At 41.2% G+C, this 21,470-nt stretch overlaps 1 protein-coding gene across 4 annotated transcripts in view; it reads left to right on the top strand.

Moving 5' to 3' along the window:
• ADAMTSL3 (ADAMTS like 3) overlaps window positions 1–21,470 on the top strand; it is a 516,054-nt gene that overhangs the window by 421,761 nt on the left and 72,823 nt on the right. For all 4 annotated transcript variants that reach the window (XM_056572133.1, XM_056572130.1, XM_056572132.1 and 1 more), the window contains exon 22: window positions 13,664–13,791. In XM_056572133.1, coding sequence (XP_056428108.1) covers window positions 13,664–13,791 — 128 coding nt within the window. The remainder of the gene's footprint in view (window positions 1–13,663; window positions 13,792–21,470) is intronic.

Below are 21,470 nucleotides of genomic sequence, written 5' to 3'. Positions count from 1 at the left end.
GCTTTTTTATAACATTTTATTCCAAATAAAGATTAAAAATGTATTAAAAGTTTTATGTATGCAAATGTATAAAAAAAACTACAGTTCACGGCGCAAAAAAGGAACCCTCATAGCACTGCTTATACAGAAAAATGAAAAAGTTATAGATCTGCAAAAAAGAGGGATTTTAAATGCACTACTTTGGTTAAAAAGATTTCTATTATTATAATGCTTAAAAAAATCACAAAGTATATAATCATGGGTATAATTTTAATCATATTGACCCACAGAATAAAGAAAACATGTCTATTTTACTGTAATGTGTCCATCATGAAAACGAAACCTTCCAAAATGTGCAAAATTGCGGTTTTCTTATCAATATCCCCACGCAAATAGTATTTTTTTGATTGCGCCATACATTTTATGGTAAAGTGAGTGATGTCATTACAAAGGACAATTGGTCGCGTAAAAAACAAGCCCTCATACTAGTCTGTGGATGAAAATATAAAACAGTTATGATTTTTAGAAGGCAAGGAGGAAAAACGAAAACGTAAAAATTTTATTTTCTGAGTCCATAAGGTCCAAATGGGCTGAGTCCTTAAGGTGTTAAGGAAATCTTAACAAAATTTCACAAAAGCCAAAAATGATAGAAATAGCAGAACACACTTTTCTAATGTATCAAAAATATGAAAGAAAAAAAAGCTATAAGTAAAAAGGAGTGACATTCATCAGAAAATACAGGACATATAGATAAAATGGAGTCAAGCATGTAAGGGGTGCAATAGCAACACATGAAATGTGTATTAAAGGGGTACTTCGGTGGAAAACTTTTTTTTTTTTATCAACTGGTGCCAGAAAGTTAAACAGATTTGTAAATTAAAATATTATTTTATTGGCGAGCGCTGTATCAGACACATTGAGAATAAAAATAAAACCGGTAGCTGTGTAAATGAAACTGACCTGTATTTGCAGTGGGAGATAGGAGGATCCTGATGATAAAGATCGCGCTGTGAGCGATGTGAGGGAGAGTTCTCAAAGTAACTATAAAAGATACAAGTAGCTATGGGGTTTAAAATGGTATGTATACTTGTATCAAATTAAATAGACTGTTTGTATCAGGACTGCGTAATGTACCTGCTGGTAGTCAGACGCGATGGTGCATTGCAGTAGGTAGTAGAGATGCGCTGATGCAGGTATCAGAACGGCTGCTATTAAAGGCTGAAGAAGTGATGTTTCTGCGATGTGAGTAATAAAACTTGTTATTAATTGAATAGAATTTTGTACAAAGAACTATTGTTAGATTAATCTCACTCCTATTTGTACCTGGTAGGGAGCTGCTATATTGTATCGCGGGTCGGTAGCGATGTTATTGTAGAAGATGCTTTATGCTGTGTACCTGCGTGGGCTCTCCCTGAGGGTGCTCCAGAGGTTGAAAGTGCGTGCTGAATTGGTCTTTTTCTTGGGGTTCTGATCTGTTATATAGGCAATATATGGTTGTGACATTAGCAATATGACTACCTGGTTCCAATACAACTATCTTGCAGGCTGGTGAGTATCCGTGCTATATATGTATATTTGCCTCAAGTACCTGCTTGTTGATATGTGGCTGAGTAGCGGAATCGTTGGTGTTACCTTGTCAGTCTCCGGCGAGCGCTAGCTGCGTGATGATCACTGCTGGGGGCTTTCGATGTGGGTGCTCCAGAGATTACTAAGGGGTATTGAATGATGATCCTTTCCGGAGGTTCTTTGCTGGTGATCCGGTGATCAGCGACCTATTCCACTACTCAGCCACATATCAACAAGCAGGTACTTGAGGCAAATATACATATATAGCACGGATATTCACCAGCCTGCAAGATAGTTATATTGGAACCAGGTAGTGATATTGCTAATGTCACAACCATATATTGCCTATATAACAGATCAGAACCCCAAGAAAAAGACCAATTCAGCACACACTTTCAACCTCTGGAGCACCCTCAGGGAGAGCCCACGCAGGTACACAGCATAAAGCATCTTCTACTATAACATCTACTAATACAGGTCAGTTTAATTTACACAGCTACCTGTTTTATTTTTATTCTCAATGAGGGACATTTATCAATGTTTGCTTATGTATTCTTTTTTTACTAATTTTTTCCTTACTTTTTTTTTGCTTATGTGTGACTTATTTATCAACTGGTTTCAGCCTGTTGATAATTTTCTTTCACGTAAGCAATTTTTCCTTTTTTACTTTGGTAGTAGCTTTTTCTGCTCCATGTTTGAGCTGGAGTAAATTTAGTCAATTTTTAACCCTGTTGCGACTTTTTTTTGCGCAATTGCGACTGTCGCAGTTAATAAATACCTGACTACCCGTAGTCCATTTTAAAATTATTACTACGTAGTTAATTTTTTGAAAACTTGCTTTTCTCGCTTTCCAGTCAAAATGTCGCATGAAAAATCGTGTAGTCGCAGTTGCGACAATTTTGCGACAATTATAGTAAAGAAAACCTGACTAAACCCGTTGATAAATGTCCATAAATGTGTCTGATACAGCGCTTGCCAATAAAATAATATTTTTGTCACATACACTGTATATTGGTGTGCATCAACAGGGGAGCACATCTATTGGCACAGCAGCAGTTCAGCCACAGATCAGATCCAAACCCATCCAGCGCTAGTGACTCTATATAGATTTGTAAATTACTTCTATTTAAAAATATTAATCCTTCCAGTACTTATCAGCTGCTGTACACTACAGAGGATTTTGAGTTGTTCTTTTCTGTCTGACCACAGTACACTCTGCTGACACCTCTGTCCATGTCAGGAACTGTCCAGAGCAGGAGAGGTTTGCTATGGGGATTTGCTCCTACTCTGGACAGTCCCTGACATGGACAGAGGTGTCAGCAGAGAGCACTGTGGTCAGACAGAAAGGAAATTCAAAAAGAAAAGAACTTCCTGCGATTGATTTAAAAAAAAATTTCCACTGGAGTACCCCTTTAACAGCGAAACATAAAATCTAATTAAAATCTTATAACAACCTATTATGATATCAATATGTTTAAACACTGAAACACATCACACCTTGAATCATAACCTGAAGACATCCAAAATAAGAATTTCAGTCCAGAATACGCTGCGGATGCTGTACCAGAACAGAAAATACTGTGAGTCGGTCCTGGAAGCAAACAAGTTGTTTTAGCCAAAAGACATCCAAAGCAGCACATACACACCAATGCCCATTACCCGCATGCCGTTTCACTCCTCCGCTTTGTTAGGGAGTCTCTCTTTACTTGGCTGACTCCATTTTTATCTATATGTTCTGTATTCACTGATGAATGTCACTCCTTTTTACTAATAGTTTTTATTATATTTTTTGATACATTAATAATGCCTGTTCTGCTATTTCTATCATTTGTGGCTTTGGTTCTATTTTGTTTGTATTATATTAGGAATTTTGTTAACACTTGCCAATACTTTGATGTGCAATGTAACACCAATATTTCGGTTTTTGCTTGAGCAAATCCTTGTTGCAAGCATGAAAAAAATTCTCGTGTGACTCAGATTTTGCAATCAGCGGGTCACACATGGCTTATAGCAGGTGTTCTGAGCCAGCGCAGGAAGAGCGCTAGTCATGTAGTGCTTCCAAGCTTGTTTTTTCTGATCACTTATTTTTTTCACATATGTTTATACTGAGAACAATACTTTTAACAGTTGTATTGGCGTGTCTGGATCTGGTGGAATTACAGCATGTCCTGGAGGTGAAGTAGGAAGGAAAGATTTTCGGTCATTGACCTGTTACCATATAAATCAGCAAGCATCTGCATTCCATGCAGTCTCCCAGCCAGCACAATGACATCACTACACACATATCTACTGGATAGTACCATTATAGATGGAGTTTTGTAGCCATATTAAGATAGCTGCTGTAGGTTTTGGTCTTTCTGAGCCATTATTAGAAAAGATAGGTGGCTACAGATATACAATCATTGCTATCCTCATCCAACACCCTGTAAGGAAGTACTTGCTGACAAGACAGGGTTAGAATGTTTAAAAATCATATTATAAGAGAAATGAACCTGAGATCTAATTAGCTTTAGAACGCACATTTTCATATGATGGGTGTTATTGTGAATGATAGCTGGGTGTAGTAGTCCCTTAAAAAAAGAGATGGTAATGTCATGTGGCAGGGTGGTATAGCTAAACTGGTGGTCCTAGTGTAACAACTCTTTTATCAAATAAGTTGTCTCTGTAGTATAAAGTGCAGAAATTATACCTCTGAACACTATGATTACATGAAAACAACTGAAACACTTTACTCTTAATCTTCTGTGCAAATACAATAGAGTGAACTGTTATAGTCATTAGAGCAGATGAATGAGCAGATATACTGTGCTTTTCAAACGTATGTAAAGACACTAATTCAGATGCAGTTGCAGGCAGGATACAGACAGGATGTAGTCCAATTAGCTTGTACTCTACTAGAGAAGGCCTACACAGTGGCGTAGCTATAGAGGTCGCTGCGGTCGCAACCACGACCGGGCCTCATAGCCTGGGGGGCCCACAGCAGTTGGGGCCACCGCTGCCAGCACTTTCTTTTCATTACCTCTAAACTGGCGAGCAGTCGGATGGACAGGACAGGGGCTGATGGGTACAGACGTGCCCCGCGTAGGCACGCACATCTGTTCCTAACCCCTGATGTTTTACCAGCCTCTGACTCCCGCGATATCTATGCCCGGCAGTGGAAGTGACAGCAGCAGCCTCCCCGGCCTCACACCACAGAAGGTGAGGAGACCGAGGATTGGGTGCGGGGTGGTGTAATGAGAGGAGAATGAGCACAGATTCCAGGGGGGGGGGGGGGGGATTGGGTTGTCGGTGAATTGCAATGATGAGGAGAACGAGGATGATGTTGTGAAGAACGGGATAATGAGGAGACTGAAAGGGGGTGGGAGGATATGGAGTACGGGGGCGAGGAGACCAAGGATGGATGGGGGTGGGGGTATGGCAGTATTATATTTGGGGTTACAGTGTGTGGCAGTATTATATTCAGGGGTACAGTATTTGTCAGTATTATATTCAGGGGGTACAGTGTGTGGCAGTATTATATTCAGGGGGTACAGTATTTGTCAGTATTATATTCAGGGGGCACAGTATGTGGTAATAATATATTTAGAGGGTACAGTGGTTGGCAGTATTGTATTCAGGGGGTACAAGGGTTGGCAGTATTATATTAAAGGGGTACAGTGGGTGGAAGTATTACATTCAGGGGGTAACGGGGGTGGCAGTATTATATTCAAGGGGTACAGTGTGTGGCAGTTTTATATTCAGGGAGTATGGTGTGTGGCAATAACATATTTAGAGGGTACAGTGGTTTCTCAGTATTATATTCAGGGGGTACAAGGGTTGACAGTATTATATTCATAGGGCACAGTATGTGGTAGTATTATATTCAGGGGTACAGTGGGTGGCAGTATTATATTAAAGGGGTACAGTGTGTGGCAGTATTATATTCAGGAGGTACGGTGTGTGGCAATAATATATTTAGAGGGCACAGTGTTGGCAGTATTATATTCAGGGGGTACAGTGTGTGATAGTATTATATTCAGGAGGTACAGTGGTTTGCAGTATTATATTCAGGAGGTACAGTATTTGGCAGATTTATAATGAATTATAATAATTCAGAGGAGGAAGATCTGTTGACAAATTAAGGATCCTATGATGTCCGAGCGTCAGACTCTGCAGAGCAGATGTGGCTGAAAGATGTCCTGGTGCCTGGACCAGATGAATAAGAAAAGGAAAGATAACAGAGAAGACATCATTCAGGTCACTGATATCATTGTGTAGTCTCCTGACCCAATCTGGGGCTCTCCAGCTGTTACAAAACGGCAACTTCCATAATGCCTGAAGCTCTCCAGACATAATGGAAGTTGTAGCATTACAACAGCTGGAGAGCTAGTTAAACCAAGGTGATTGGTGGGGGTTCCATCGGACCCCCACCATAAAAAGTGTCTGCTTATTCTAAAATGCCTGGGCCTATTTTTGTTCCCAGTCCTGCCCTGTCTGTAAGTCACTTAAATCACTGTATATTCTCCTGACTGTGTCCCATCAGTGCTGTAGTCACTGATATCTTTGTGCGGTCGAGTAAGGGGTCTTCAGGGATTGGGGAAGCTGGTCGTCAGGGGGTAGGGGGGCCCAGTACAATTTTTCGCATCAGGGCCCTGTGGTTTCTAGCTACGCCCCTGCCTACACAGGTTGGCTTTCTGTGGTGCAATACTTCTGTAATGTGTTAGCCACATAGCACTAACTCTTTGCGTAGGTCTCTGAAGAGATAAATGTATGCAGAGGGGTCATTGTTTACAATTATTCTTCTCTGCCTGAGATGATACTATCTATTGTGGCTAAAGAGTTGAGCACTTTGCCTTCACAGCGAGGACTGAAGATGATCTTTTGGGTAACATTTTCACCTACCTGGATCTATCTCAGATTATGGAACTTGCTACTAGAACAGGACAGTGACTTGCTTGAACAGGATTAAACCTCTGTAGAAGGAGAGCTAGTAGATGTTGCTCTGGCAAAAGGCAAACTTAGATTGGTTTGGGGCCACCCCTCTCTGGCAGAAGAGGCTAGACTAGTGGACTCTCCAGACAGCTTTCTAGAAGTTTCAGTATACAAACTGGCTAGGAAGCATCATGTGGCCAAGGCATCAATCATTTGATACAGGGCATATTCTAACTTTTAACCCTTACACTTACATTTTACCTCAGTGTATGCTATTAATGCACTCATATGTATAAGACAGTTTTGCAATTCAACTCACAGGATTCCCACATACAGATTTAGGCACTTTGAAGAAGGCTTTCTCACAGCCACATGACAAACTACCAATATATGGCAGCTAGGGCACAGGCACTGGGACACTACACAATTAGGAAACTCTAAGCTAACCAAAGGCTTCTCTGTTCTGGATTCACATCACATGATGAGGGTGGGGAACAGTTACACAGAGGACTTTTCTTTCTGTCCTGTATTATATAGTAGCATGTTGATAGGAATGGGCACTGTGTAATGCTTAAAGGGGTACTCCGGTGAAAACCTTTTTTCTTTTAAATCAACTGGTGGCAGAAAGTTAAACATATTTGTAAATTACTTCTATTAAAAAAATCTTAATCCTTCCAGTACATATTAGCTGCTGAATGCTACAGAGGCAATTCATTTCTTTTTGGAACACTGATGACATCACGAGCACAGTGCTCTCTGCTGACATCTCTGTCCATTTTAGCAACCATGCATAGCAGATGTATGCTAAGGGCAGCATGGTGGCTCAGTGGTTAGCACTGCTGCCTTGCAGTGCTGGGGACTTGGGTTCAAATCCCACTAAGAACAACAATAAATAAAGCGTTATTATTATTATAATAACGTCAGCAGAGAGAACTGTGCTCGTGATGTCATCAGAGAGCATTCCAAAAAGAAAAGAATTTCCTCTGTAGTATTCAGCAGCTAATAAGTACAGGAAGGATTACGATTTTTTTAATAGAAGTAATTTACAAATATGTTTAACTTTCTGCCACCAGTTGATTTAAAAGAAAAAAGGTTTTCCCTGGAGTACCCCTTTAATTTCCCCTGTGGTGGTGCTGCAGGTAAAAAAAAAAAAAAAACACCGACAGGTCCCCCCACAGATTAGAATTTATCGTTAGGGGTCTCAGCAGGGAGACCCTTCTAAAACTCAAGATTGTCCAAAGCGAAGACCCTTTTAAATAATGTTGTCACTAGGGTCAGGTGTATAATGCCACTCATTTGTATAGGACATATATATGTGATCCAGTCTATTATATTTCCTACAGCTTGGCTGATGTACAAAAGTCTCATTTGGGGGGGTGGCTTTGTGGGAGGGGACGTGACCTACCAAGGCCCAACATATTTAGCTTAATTCACGCTAGAAAGTTGGCATGCATATTGGCAGAACTATATTCGAGTAGATAGCTAAAATAGATATCAGTGTGTTGTGCATGGACTGAGGTGTGCCAGATGTTTTAAAATGCGTGTGCCTTTTATAAATATTGGGCACCTTACTCTGTAGCTGTATTAAGAACAGTGTATGAATTTCCGGTCCTAATAAATTTCACTGAAAAAGTTCTGGCTTATGTCAATTCTTCTCTTGTTCACATCTTGATTTTCTTTACCAATCGTAAAATACAATGGAAGACTATTAAGTCTCATAGTAAGCTTTGTAAATGTTGCTTCAAAAACAAAATTGAGATGTGGGCAAGAGGAGAATAGAATTGTAAGCCAGAAATTAAACCCGATCCTTAGGCTTGGCAGCAATCAGTCATAAGCATTAGGCAAATGTACTAAGCCCCTGAAGCATTCCTGATGTACGTTTTTCATGTTTCTTTTTATTATATTCATACTCCTTTTCAGCCTACTTTAGTTTGGAAGAATTCCCCATTATACATCCCTTGAGTCATGTGATTAAATGCAAAATACCAAAAACTCTATAACAAATATTTTCATAAACGGATCTTAAAAATTAGGCAGGCCTTGTTGAGGCTTTGAGCACTGGCATTATACACACATTTCTGCATTAGTGGCACACTAGAGATTATTTAATTTCTTTCTTATGATGCCACATGGTAGCTTTAAAATGACATGCTATATGTATTCTCTGCCAGGACAGAATCCCTGTAAAAGTCCCTGAGTGATGATTGATGGCTGGGTTCTGTACTCTCTCTGTTCAATCATAGAATTAAAAGATTAGGATTTGTTGGGTTTTGGCAGTGTACTGAACCCAGACGTACAGTGCTCTGTTGGGACATATTACACCTCATATACAAAGAGGTTGGGGCCTTAAACTGACAGACTGGTTTCCACTCTCAGTATTCAGACAACAATATTTAGTGCCAGCCATTCCAATACACTGAGAACATAGACGACAAACTGCTCAGGTTACAGTGTCCTGATACTTCTAATTTTTTTATTGTTAAGTTTATAATTGTTGTGGTTAAAGTCAAGACGTGGCTGATTGGGACCAAAAAGAACATTTTCCAATTATTTTTTTGTCTCTATTTCTCTACCTTTTGTTTTTGTGGCCTGATCTTCCAGTTGACTTCATTGAGGTAAAAATGCAAATGTACACTAACTAAATTAATGAATTGTATTTACAGTGGTACAGTTAAAGGAAAAGTATTTTGCACAAAAACTTATCCTCGATCCTAAGGATAGGGGATACGTTTTAGATCGCGGGGGTCTGACCGCTGGGGCCCCCTGCGATCTCCTGCACATGACCCAGGGTCTCTCTAGGAATGGGGCGTGTAGACCCCTGCACGTAGTGGCAGCTGACATGCCCCCTCTATGTATCTGTATAGGAGAGCTAGAGATACAGCATTCAGCTATCTCCGGCTCTCCCATAGAGATACATGGAGGGGGTGTGTCTAGTGCAGGAGATTGCGGGGGGTCCCACCGCTTGCATAGGGGATACATTTGTAATGTCTGTTTTTGTGTCTTGGTTTTGTGTTTTTCTGTTCTTGGGGTCTGTTCAGACTCTATTTTTTTTCTGAGAAGTTTGCTATTTTCCCTGGCTGGGGAATAGTTAATGCTCTGAGCCAATTGCTACTCGGGTGTGGCTATTTAAACCCTAGCTTTGCTGCACTCTGGTTGCTGATGATTGAACTTCCATGTCTGTTTCATCATGCACCTTGTATTTATTTTGTGATATTTTCTGAGTTGTAGCCATGGTTAATGGTCCTGTTAAATTATTGATTTTAGTCTGTGGTACATCTGTCGGTTTTTAGGATTGTATGTCCGTTCTGTTTGTACCTTATTTCTTAGTCTCTGTTCACACTGTGAGAATCCTGACCTGTTTCCCTTCACATTTTAAATTTTTTTTTTGTATATATAATGTCTTGTATCCTGAAATATATCCTGTCTTGTATCCTGACCTGTGTCTCTTCACGTTGTGAAGTTTGTTTTTTTTGTATCAGTTTTTATAGAGTTCATTATAGCTGATCTAAAGAGCTTATGACATGCACTGATCATAGAGTTCATGATAACTGATCTAGTTTTTCCTCTGTGCTTTACCTTTGGTCTATAGTGTCCTATGTGCTTACTTACTGATCTGTGTTCTCTGAACTTAATCTGTTTATGTTAGTTATCTGAGTCCAGTGTGAACAGTGTTCTATGTTCCTGATAAGTTTGGTATTTATCCCCTTCATCCTTCATCTCCTGGATTCTGCTGTATACTCATTCCATACCTAGTCTTGTTCATTTATTCATATTTGCCATTTATCTGGATTCCGGTTTCTGAACTGTTTGTTAGTACACTATATTCTGCCCTGTTTGTGTATTTAAATTATGTCTGGTTTTGGTAGTTATTGTGTTATGTTTCAGATCTGTCTTAGGCTGTGTTCTTTGTTATTTGTTTTACGCCCATTGCACTTTAATGCAGGTAGGGACCTGCACCGTTGTTGTCGATCCGCCGTTTAGGGCGGATGGGCAAGTAGGCAGGGAGAGTGTTATTAGGGACTGCTTAGGGCTTACTCTCCCTGTCCACCCCCGCTCATGACAAAGTTTTTGTGCACGATACTTTAATGGCTTCTTACTTCTTTTTAGGCAATGTTCACACATAGTATTTTTGGCAGCATTTTTATCTCAGCTAGAAAAAAACTAAAAAGACAATGTGGGAACACAGCCTGAAACTGTATAACTATTCCGTACAGTTGCACTGCTTTGAACCATAAATTCCTTGAGGGCTTATGTCTTTAATGCCATTATTATGACAGAACTAGAGTTGTCTTATCTTAGAGTTGTCTTATCTTGGTGAACCAGTAGTAGTAAATGGAGCATGTCGACTCTGTTCTTAACTTAACCCCTTAAAGGGGTACTCCGCCCCTAGACATCTTATCCCCCTATCCAAAGGATAGGGGATAAGATGTCAGATCGCTGCGGTCCCGCTACTGGGGAGCCCTGGGATCGCTGCTGCAGCACCCCGCTATCATTACAGCACAGAGTGAGTTTGCTCTGTGCGTAATGATGGGCGTAATACAGGGCCCGTCCCCTTAATGCAAGTCTAAATACCGTCCCGTCCCCTTAATGCAAGTCTATGGCAGGGGGCGTGATGACTGCCACGCCCCTTCCCATAGACTTGTATTGAAAGGGGCGGGACATGACATCACGAGGGGCAGAGCCATGAAGTAACGATGCTCCGGCCCCTGTATTGCCCGTCATTACGTGCAGAGCGAACTCGCTCTGTGCTGTAATGATAGCGGGGTGCCGCAGCAGCGATCCCAGGGCTCACCAGCAGCGGGACCCCGGTGATCTGACATCTTATCCCCTATCCTTTGGGGGTGGAGTACACCTTTAAGGACTCTTTTTGTTTTTTCCTCCTTACCTTTTTCAATTTTCCACCTAAAAATCCATATGATGGCTTATTTTTTGTGCCACCAATTCTACTTTGTAATGACATCAGTCATTTTACGTAAAAATCCACAGAGAAACCAAAAAAATAATAAGTGTGCGACAAAATGTAAAAAAAAACTAAACATTTTGTAACTTTTGGGGGCTTCCGTTTCTACGCAGTACATTTTTCAGTATAAATGACACCTTCCTTTATTCTGTAGGTCCATACGATTAAAATGATACCCTATTTATGTAGGTTTGATTTTGTCTTACTTCTGGAAAAAATCATAACTACATGCAGGAAAATTAATACGTTTAAAAATGTCCTCTTCTGACCCCTATAACTTTTTTATTTTTCCGCATATGGGGATGTATGAGTTACCATTGACCATTTTTGTTTTGTACCATTTTTGTTTTGTTCGGACTTTTTGATCGTTTTTTATTCATTTTTTATGGTATAAAAAGTTACCAAAAATACGCTATTTTGGACTTTTGAATTTTTTTACATGTACGCCATTGACAGTGCAGTTTAATTAACAATATATTTTTATAGTTCGTACATTTACACATGCAGCAATACAACACATTTTTATATTTATTTTTATTCACATTTTTTTTTTATGGGAAAACGGGGGTGATTCATACTTATTAGGGAAGGGGTTAACTCACATTTATTAACACTTTATTTTCAATTATTGCACACACTGATTTCCTATCATGGCATTGATCAGTGTTATTGCCGCTCGACTGTTCCTGCCTGGATCTCAGGCACGGAGCAGTCATTCGGCGATCGGACAGCAAGGAGGCAGGTAGGGATCCTCCTCGTGTCCTGCAAGCTGTTCGGGATGCCCCGGCGGTCCTGAACGGTACCACTGAGCTGCCGGGAAGGTTTCACTTTCACTTCAGACGTGGCGATCAAAGCTGAAGGGTTAATACAGCACATCACCGCAATCGGTGATGTCTGGTATTAGCACCGGGTCCCGCCCGGTGATGGCCTCTGGGACCGATCCGATATGACATTACATCGCAGAGTTAAAGGGGTACTCCACTGGAAAACATTTTTTTTTTTAAATCAACTGGTGCCAGAAAGTTAAACAGATTTGTAAATGACTTCTATTAAAAAGTCTTAACCCTTCCAGTACTTATCAGCTGCTGTATGATCCACAGGAAGTTCTTTTCTTTTTTAATTTCCTATCTGTCTGACCACGGTGCTCTCTGCTGACACCTCTGTCCATGTAAGGGAGTGTCCAGAGCAGGAGAGGTTTGCTATGGGGATTTGCTCCTACTCTGGACAGTTCCTAAAATGGACAGAGGTGTCAGCAGAGAGGACTGTTGTCAGACAGAAAGGAAATTCAAAAAGAAAAGAACTTCCTCTGGAGCATATAGCAGCTGATAAGCACTGGAAGGATAAAGATTTTTAAATAGAAGTAATTTACAAATCTGTTTAACTTTCTGGCACCAGTTGAGTTTAAAAAAAAAAATTTCCACCGGAGTACCCATTACACATCTGGTATAATTTTACAGATATATAAGGGTTTTATAATATACATATATATCTTGAGAACACAAAGAAAAGGGCATTCCATCAACATAAATAACTGTTTCTTATATATGCAGATGGAAAAAAAATATGTCAATTTTTATATACTGTGGGCACAGACAACCACATACATATAGCACATTAATTCTGCAAATATGGCCATTATATAAATTGTATATGGTATTTTTCAGCTTTGCTGGCTTCATCTCTAATTTGCAATTCTCCCAGAGCTGGTGGGTGCTTGTCTTGTAGACACAGGACAAAGCTGAAATAATTTTTAGAGAAGTAGACCTTAGCGGGGGGGGGGGGGGGGGGGGGTTGATAACAGGAGAAAGAAGTGTTATCTTCTAATAAGATATATTACAAAGTTTAATTTATATTAATACTAGTGTTCCTGGGTCCTGTGCTTGAAATCCATTCCCCTAGTAAAATTAGTATAATCATCAGTGCTTATGTCCTGCAGCCTTATACAGGGAAGGAGGTAGTAAGTGACCATTGCTAGTCTTTACATGTTTTGCATATTAGTTTATTATACATAGGGCAGTTTGTGGTCATAATTTTGGAGCACATTGCATTGCTTTGCCTTCAGCAGGGGTGTAGAAATTACATTTTTAAATAGAAGTGTGGGATATAAAAATATTTAGAGAGGGTCTAATCCTGAATTTGATTTATTTATTTTTTTGCACTGAGCCTACTGACTTGTTTAAATGGCCCTGAACAGATCTATGCACTTGTATCCCCAGAATTACTAATATGCATATATTTTCTCTTTAGAATTTTCCGAGAACACAGTGGAAAGCTGCACATAGTTAGTCCAGGCAGAGAAGACATAGGCATGTATCAGTGTACAGCTCTGAATGAGAGAGGATCCGATGTGGAAACTTCACATTTGTATTTTGCAGGTAAATTGTACTTATGGAATAATATATGAATTGTGAATGCCCCATAATAAATGCTGAACATTTCATTGATCATTAATATCAGTCCTGAAGCACACACATAAGGGCATGTTCACACAGCGGAATATCCGTGCAGAATTCTGCTCGAATATACCGCATGGACTTTCCGCTGCAGCAGAGTCCAATTGATTTCAATGGGGTTCTGCTGTACTGTAGACACGGCTGAATATCCGTGGCAGAGGTTTCTACCATGGAAATACAGATTCCGGTATCCGCAGAAAGAATAGACTGGTCTATTCTTTCTGCGGATTCTGTACTGAAAGGCATTGCCCTATCGGTCCTAGCGACTGCCGGATTGTGCAGATGTGCAGAATGTCTGCCCATGATTTTTATTAGGTTATTCTGCACATTTTTGCCCTAGTGAACCTGGCCTTAGATTTCAAATATCACATCTATTCTCTCCAACTCCAAAACGTTCCTCTCATTCTCCTTCTAGAAAGCATTGACACTGGTGGGTGGCAATACCAGTATCCATTGACTAAGGTGGGTGAAAGAAGGAGCACTTAGCATCAGATGTGTGGCATCAGGCAGGTGGCAGGATCAGAATAGTAGTTGAGGCAAGTAGGCAGAATAAACCGGTCTCTTTTGTCAAAGTGTTGGTGTGGCACCATGGATAATCTAGTCTGATGCATCAGGCATTGGTGGGTGGAAATCCTGGCTGATCCATGCCTGATTCATCTTCACAAAGGTTATTCTCTCCACATTTTTGGTGGACAGGCGAGTTCTCCTTGGGGTTACTATGGCCCCGGCTGCACTAAACACCCACTCTGATGCTACACTACTGGCCGGGCAGGACAGCTTTTCAAGGGCAAACTTGAAGCCACAAATCCAGTTAGGCTGCCCAGAAGTCCAGCAGATCTTTATTGTGGGTTGACAGGGTCATTTCCAAGTATGCCACCACCTGCTGATTCAGGTCCTGCTCAAGGTCTACCTGCTGAAGAAAGAAAGCTACTCATCAGCGTCTTTAGACTCAGGCTGCTGCTGATGGAGCTGGTACTGCTCCTGCCACCCCACCCCTCCCCAGCAGCCATGGCAGTGGAACGTGAGCACAGAGAGCCCCCCCAGTCAGACCTGCAAGAGGATGGACGATGTGGCAGATAGGCATCGGACCACTGATTAAGTAGGATTTCTCTGTAGTAGGTCAGTTTGTCCTCCCTCTCAGTGTAAAAAAGGCCCCCATTTTGTACCATTAGCGAGGGTCCAACAAGGTGGAGAGCCAGAAGTCATTTCGCTGCTGAATGGTGACAATTCGGCGGTCACTACGCAAGTAAGTGAGCATGCATCGTGCCATTTGTACAAGTAACTCGGAGGGACTCCCTGCCTCCATCTCCACTGCATACTGCCATGGTATGTCTAGGTCCTCTGTCTAGTCTTCCTAATCACCCTGTGGCTTCTCTGGCTGCTCCTGCTGCTCCTCTCCTGTCAGCGGAGTATAAAATCCACCTGTTTTTCTACACATTGCCTGTGCTCCACTGTGCCCCTCCCCTCCTTCTCTTCCAGTTAAGCCACTACAGGGCTCATGTGGCTGTGAGACGTAAGCGCCACGTCTCCAGTGCCCTGACCAGGCATTGTTTCTACCATCTGTTGTAGGAAATGAAACAGTGGAATGACATCGTTCATCCTGTAATCCTGGCAACTGACAAATAATGTGGCTTCCTCAAAGAGCCTGAGCAAATGGCAGGTGTCACGTATGAGCTGCCACTTGTTGACATCGAAGTTACACAGGGTAGTACCCCTATCTGTTTGGATCATCAAGTAATCATTGATGGCCTTTCTCTGTTTGTATAGTCGGTCCAACATATGGAGAGTGGAATTCCAACGTGTGGAAACGTCCCATATCAGACTATGTTGGGGGAATACCGTTCTGACGCTGCAGCTCAAGGAGGGTGTGCTTTGCAGTGTACGAGTGGCTGAAGTGCATGCAAAGTTTCTTGGCCATTTTTAGGATGTCTTGCAGAAGGGTAGAAGACTTAAGGATCCGCTTGACAATCAGATTGAACATGTGTGCCATGCATGGTGCATGGCTCAAACTTCATTGACGCAGCGCAGACAAGATATTCTTCCCGTTGTCGGTCACCAGGGTTCCCATTTTCAGCTGTCGTGGAGAAAGCCATAATTTGATTTCTTGAAGAATCATTTTGAGCAGCTCCTCACCTGTGTTACTCCATTCACCAAGACAAACCAGGTGAAGAACAGCGTGACACCGCCATGCCCTGCACACTTGGTATACTGGAGGGGCACTGTGACTTGTTCATGCAGTGGAGGCTGAGGACATGGGGGCGGATGAGGAGGCAGAGTTGGACATTGTTGCAGGACCAATGGCGTGAGAGCGTGGAGTAAGAAGTGGCGAGATCTAGCCAAGTTGCTGGTGTGGCTGTGCAGAAACCCCATTCACCCAGTGGGTCGTAAAGGACATGTATTTTCCCTGACCGTAGTTACAGCTCCACACGTCGGCACTCCCGTGCACTTTGGTACACAACGACAGGCTCAAGGACTGGCCCACCTTCTGTTCTACATATTTGTGCAGGGCAGGTACTGCCTTTTTCAAAAAAATAAAATTAAGGCTTGGGATTTTCCACCTCTGCTCGGCACAAGCCATCAGTTCTCTGAAAGGTGCAGAGTCCACCACTTGAAAAGGGAGGGACTGCAGCAACTTGGACAGGAGCACATTCAGCTTCTGCGCCGTTGGATGAGTGGGCTCATACTGCTGTCTCTTGGAAATCGCTTCGGTGATGAATTGCTGCCGGAATGACTGACGAGAAGTAGGAGGAGCAGGAGCATCTGGACCAACAGAAAATGGGAATGACAGACAGCTCCCTTCGGCTGAGGTGGTGGAGCCTTGGCTGTCTGAAACAGGGAGCGGCGTGCCACTGGGTGATGCAGCAGTTGCTGCAGCAGGTTGGACCACCATATTGGAGCCACAGTTATCCCAGGCCGCTTTATGGTGACACTGCATATGTAAGATGTGTCGGCCATGCTTCACCTTCTGCCGACATATCTTACATGTGGCCATGCTAACCTCCTCTGGATGCTTGACAAAAACTGCCACACCGCTGAGTAGCTGGTTTTCCCCCCAATAGTCCACACTGACTGGCTGCTACTGCCGTGGATTCTGGGAACCCCTGCTCCACTACCTCCCAGGCAGGTAGGCTGCTGCGAAGCAGGTGATCTACCCTGGGCACATTTGGCTGTAGCCTTCCCACTGCCACCCTGCTAACTCCCAACCATCCTACCACCTTGCTGGCTCAGCTGCTGCCTCACGGACAACCTGCCACCCTTTTCTCCTAATGGTGATGAAGGCCCTTCTGCACCCAGCTCCCAAGTGCGATCGGATTCATCATCATCGAGTTGTGCCTGCACATCACTGATGTCATCCTCAAGTTCCTCAACAGTGTCTGTTTCAGAAGCCTGAACGCTCGCAACACCACCTCCCATGCCACTCCCCTCATCAGAAACAGAAAACGACTAGACAACCAGATAAACCAGACAGGATATAAATACTAACAGGGCAGAATATAAACAGGCAAAACTGAACAGGAACATAGGACACTGTTCACGCAGAGATACAAGTACAAAGATAAGATCAACCAAACAGGATATAAATATAGAGCACTGTTCACACTGCACACACATAACTATCAAACAAATTAGGTCCAGAACACAAGACTGAGAAACGGACGAGTCCACACAGACTTCAGAAACAAACAGGAATAAAAACTCAATCACCCAGAAAACCTCCAGGAAACACAGGAATGTCTTGATACTAGAACTCAATCTCCCAGAGTCCACCATGTAGCACGGAGATATCTTGTACTAAATTTCAATTCCCCAGAGTCCCATTAAAAGGTCACAGGGATGTCATGTTACAAAAACTCAGCAAACGGATACAAAAAAGACAGTGGGAACAGGGACTTAGCAGAATGGACATACTAATCCTAAAACCGACCAATGTATCACAGACTAAAATCTACAATAAAAGACTATTTAACCATGGCTAAAAACTCAGATCATATTACAAGATAATTACAAGGTAAATGCTCAAGCAGACATAGAAGTATAATGCACAGAAATCATAGCAGCATTATGTAGTGCACTAAATAACCAGCAGCCAGAATGCAGACTGAGCTGGAGTTATATAGGAACACCCACCTTGCACATGTGTGAAAGGCTTAATTCTTCAACGCCTGATGGGGAAAGCACAGAAAAAAGATAATACATGAAAAACAAGGTCTGAACAGGGCCTAAAATGGATAAATGCAAAAACAAACAGACATTACAACTGCGGAGTGCGTATATATTTAAATTTTTTTTGGGAGTATTATGCCCCAGTATGGCTGCACCAAAAACAAGCATAGCAATCTAGTGTGTAAGTCTTTTAGTGCTTTTACACTTACTGCACCCTATTAGCTTTAACCAGAAAAAACATAGAACTGCGAAGGGCGTATATATTTCACTTTTTTTAGAGCAATACACCCCAGTACAGTTGCACCAGAAATAAGCGTAACATTCTAGTGCTTAACCCCTTAATGACGCAGGACGTATATTTACGTCCTGCGCCGGCTCCCGCGATATGAAGCGGGGTCGCGCCGCGATCCCGCATCATACCGCATTGGTCCCGGCGCTCATCAACGGCCGGGACCCACGGCTATTACCACACATCGCCGATTACGGCGATGTGCGGTATTAACCCTTTAGAAGCGGCCGCCGAACAGCTTACAGGACACCGGGAGGGCCCTTACCTGCCTCCTCGGTGTCCGATTGACGAATGACTGCTCCATGCCTGAGATCCAGGCAGGAGCAGTCAAGCGCCGATAACACTGATCACAGGCGTGTTAATACACGCCAGTGTTTAGCATGAGAGATCAGTGTGTGCAGTGTTATAGGTCCCTATGGGACCTATAACACTGCAAAAAAAGTTTAAAAAAAAGTGTTAATAAAGGTCATTTAACCCCTTTCCTAATAAAAGTTTGAATAACCCCCCTTTTCCCATAAAAAAAATAAAACAGAGTAAATGAAAAAATAAATAAACATGTGGTATCACAACGTGCGTAAATGTCCGAACTATAAAAATATATCATTAATTAAACTGCACGGTCAATGGCGTACGCGCAAAAAATTCCAAAGTCCAAAAAAGCGTATTTTGGGTCACTTTTTATACCATTAAAAAATTAATACAAAGTGATCAAAAAGTCCGATCAAAACAAAAATCATACCAATAAAAATTTCAGATCATGGCGCAAAACATGAACCCTCATACCGCCCTTTACGTGGAAAAATAAAAAAGTTATAGGGGTCAGAAAATGACATTTTTAAACGTATACATTTTCCTGCATATAGTTATGATTTTTTACAGAAGTACGACAAAATCAAACCTATATAAGTAGGGTATCATTTTAACTGTATGGACCTACAGAATAATGATAAGGTGTCATTTTTATCGAAATATGCACTGCGTAGAAACGGAAGCCCCCAACATTTACAAAATGGCATTTTTTCTTCGATTTTGTCGCACAATGATTTTTTTTTCTGTTTCGCCGTGAATTTTTGGGTAAAATGACTAATGTCACTGCAAAGTAGAATTGGTGACGCAAAAAATAAGCAACATTTGTAGCAACATTTGGAGGCATATTGGTTGGGAAACACTGGCCTAGCCTAAATTCCCCCCCCCCCCCTATTAGCCTTTCAGTAAACTACCTACCAATAACAAGGTTACAGCTTACACTTTACCATTCGCTTATAGCCACCCCCACTATTCTTTATAGGTTGGATCTGTTTTGGGGTGGACTCTTCTCGTGCATCTCGTATAATCTGTGTTTCCAGTAGTAGTAAGGTCGGCACAGTAGGTGGTGCAGTGCTAGTGGACGGTATAGATAAATAGTTGTAGAATAAATCCTGGAACTTAGTAGTTTATCTTCAAGGAAGCTTTGCATTTTTTCTAGGCATATTACAGCAAACAACGCAGCACACATTTCATCATTGAGAAAGGCTATTGTGCCGGAACATGTACTGCATATTTGTTTGCTGTGATATACCTAAATAAAAATCAAAGCTTTCTTGAAGATAATCTGCTGAGTGCCAGAATTTATCCTACAAATAAACTGTGTTTCCAGCTGTCATTTCATTTACATATTTGTTAGAAATTATTTACTTTTTTCTGCTGTAACACAGAAGATGACGGCACTATACAAAGAAAAGATGATACTAATGAAACCACTGTAAATGTTATAAATAGGATTATTTACATTTTATTATAATAATGATAACATAAAAACAAAGGCTGGATCTTTATCTCACATATGACCACCATTATATAGGATTGAATTCTCTTTTGATCTGGATATCTAGATCATACCCGTCAGTCAGTAATTCAACCGCTTGGGAAAATAGCAGATGAAAGTCTTTTAATATCTATTGGTGCGCAGTGCCAGATTCATAGCCAGAAGAATATAATAGGGATTGTCTACTTAAATGGTTCAAGTAAAAAAAAAATACCAAAGATTGCTTTGAAATGAAACAGTATTCATGTGTATATCTATATACTGTCAGCCCAAAGAAAAATATCTGTGTCTATAAGTAAAAAGCTCCATGGTGAGCAAAACATGCATTGGGATTAGGTAGGTATGACGCAGGTATCACATATGGCTTGTGGATCTTTTTTGTATGTTTATTATTTTTTTGCTGCCTATTCACTGGTTTGCTATTATTCCATGCACCAGTATTTATATTTCTAGCATTATATTTTTGGTGTGTAGTCTGTTTTCGGTTATAACTAGCATAATTTGTTTGATTAAGATCTTGCAGCCATATTGCTATTACCTTACTCCATATCTTCTGTATATCTTCTATCTTGGTGCCGATTTTTCACATATTGTCCATTTTTCATGTATTTTATCTATTGTAAATATATATATATATATATATATATATATATATATATATATATATACACACACAAACGCACACACACACAATATAATTATTTTTTTCTTTTATATTTAATTGTTGGTGCACATTTTTTGTTACAATTTCGTTGCAAGTGAATATTCAAAAGTCACAGGCATACAGTCATGGCCGTAAATGTTGGCACCCCTGAAATTTTTCTACAAAATGAAGTATTTCTCACAAAAAAGGATTGCAGTAACAAATATTTTGCTATACACGTTTATTCCCTTTGTGTGTATTGGAACTAAACCAAAAAGGGAGGAAAAAAGGCAAATTGGACATAATGTCACACCAAACTCCAAAAATGGGCTGGACAAAACTATTGGCACCCTTAACTTAATATTTGGTTGCACACCCTTTGGAAAAAATAACTGAAATCAGTCGCTTCCTATAAACATCAATAAGCTTCTTACACCTCTCAGCCGGAATGTTGGACCACTCTTCCTTTGCAAACTGCTCCAGATCTCTCTTATTGGAAGGCGCCTTTTCCCAATAGCAATTTTAAGATCTCCCCTCAGGTGTTCAATGGGATTTAGATCTGGACTCATTGCTGGCCACTTCAGAACGTTCCAGCGCTTTGTTGCCATACATTTCTGGGGGCTTTTTGACGTATGTTTGGGGTCATTGTCCTGCTGGAAGACCCAAGATATCAGACGCAAACCCAGCTTTCTGACACTGGG

This window comes from Hyla sarda, chromosome 4 (assembly GCF_029499605.1).
Source record: "Hyla sarda isolate aHylSar1 chromosome 4, aHylSar1.hap1, whole genome shotgun sequence".
In the NCBI taxonomy this organism is placed as follows: domain Eukaryota; kingdom Metazoa; phylum Chordata; class Amphibia; order Anura; family Hylidae; genus Hyla; species Hyla sarda.
The sequence above is the reverse complement of the archived record's forward strand: the minus strand, read 5'-3'. Positions and strand labels throughout refer to the sequence as shown.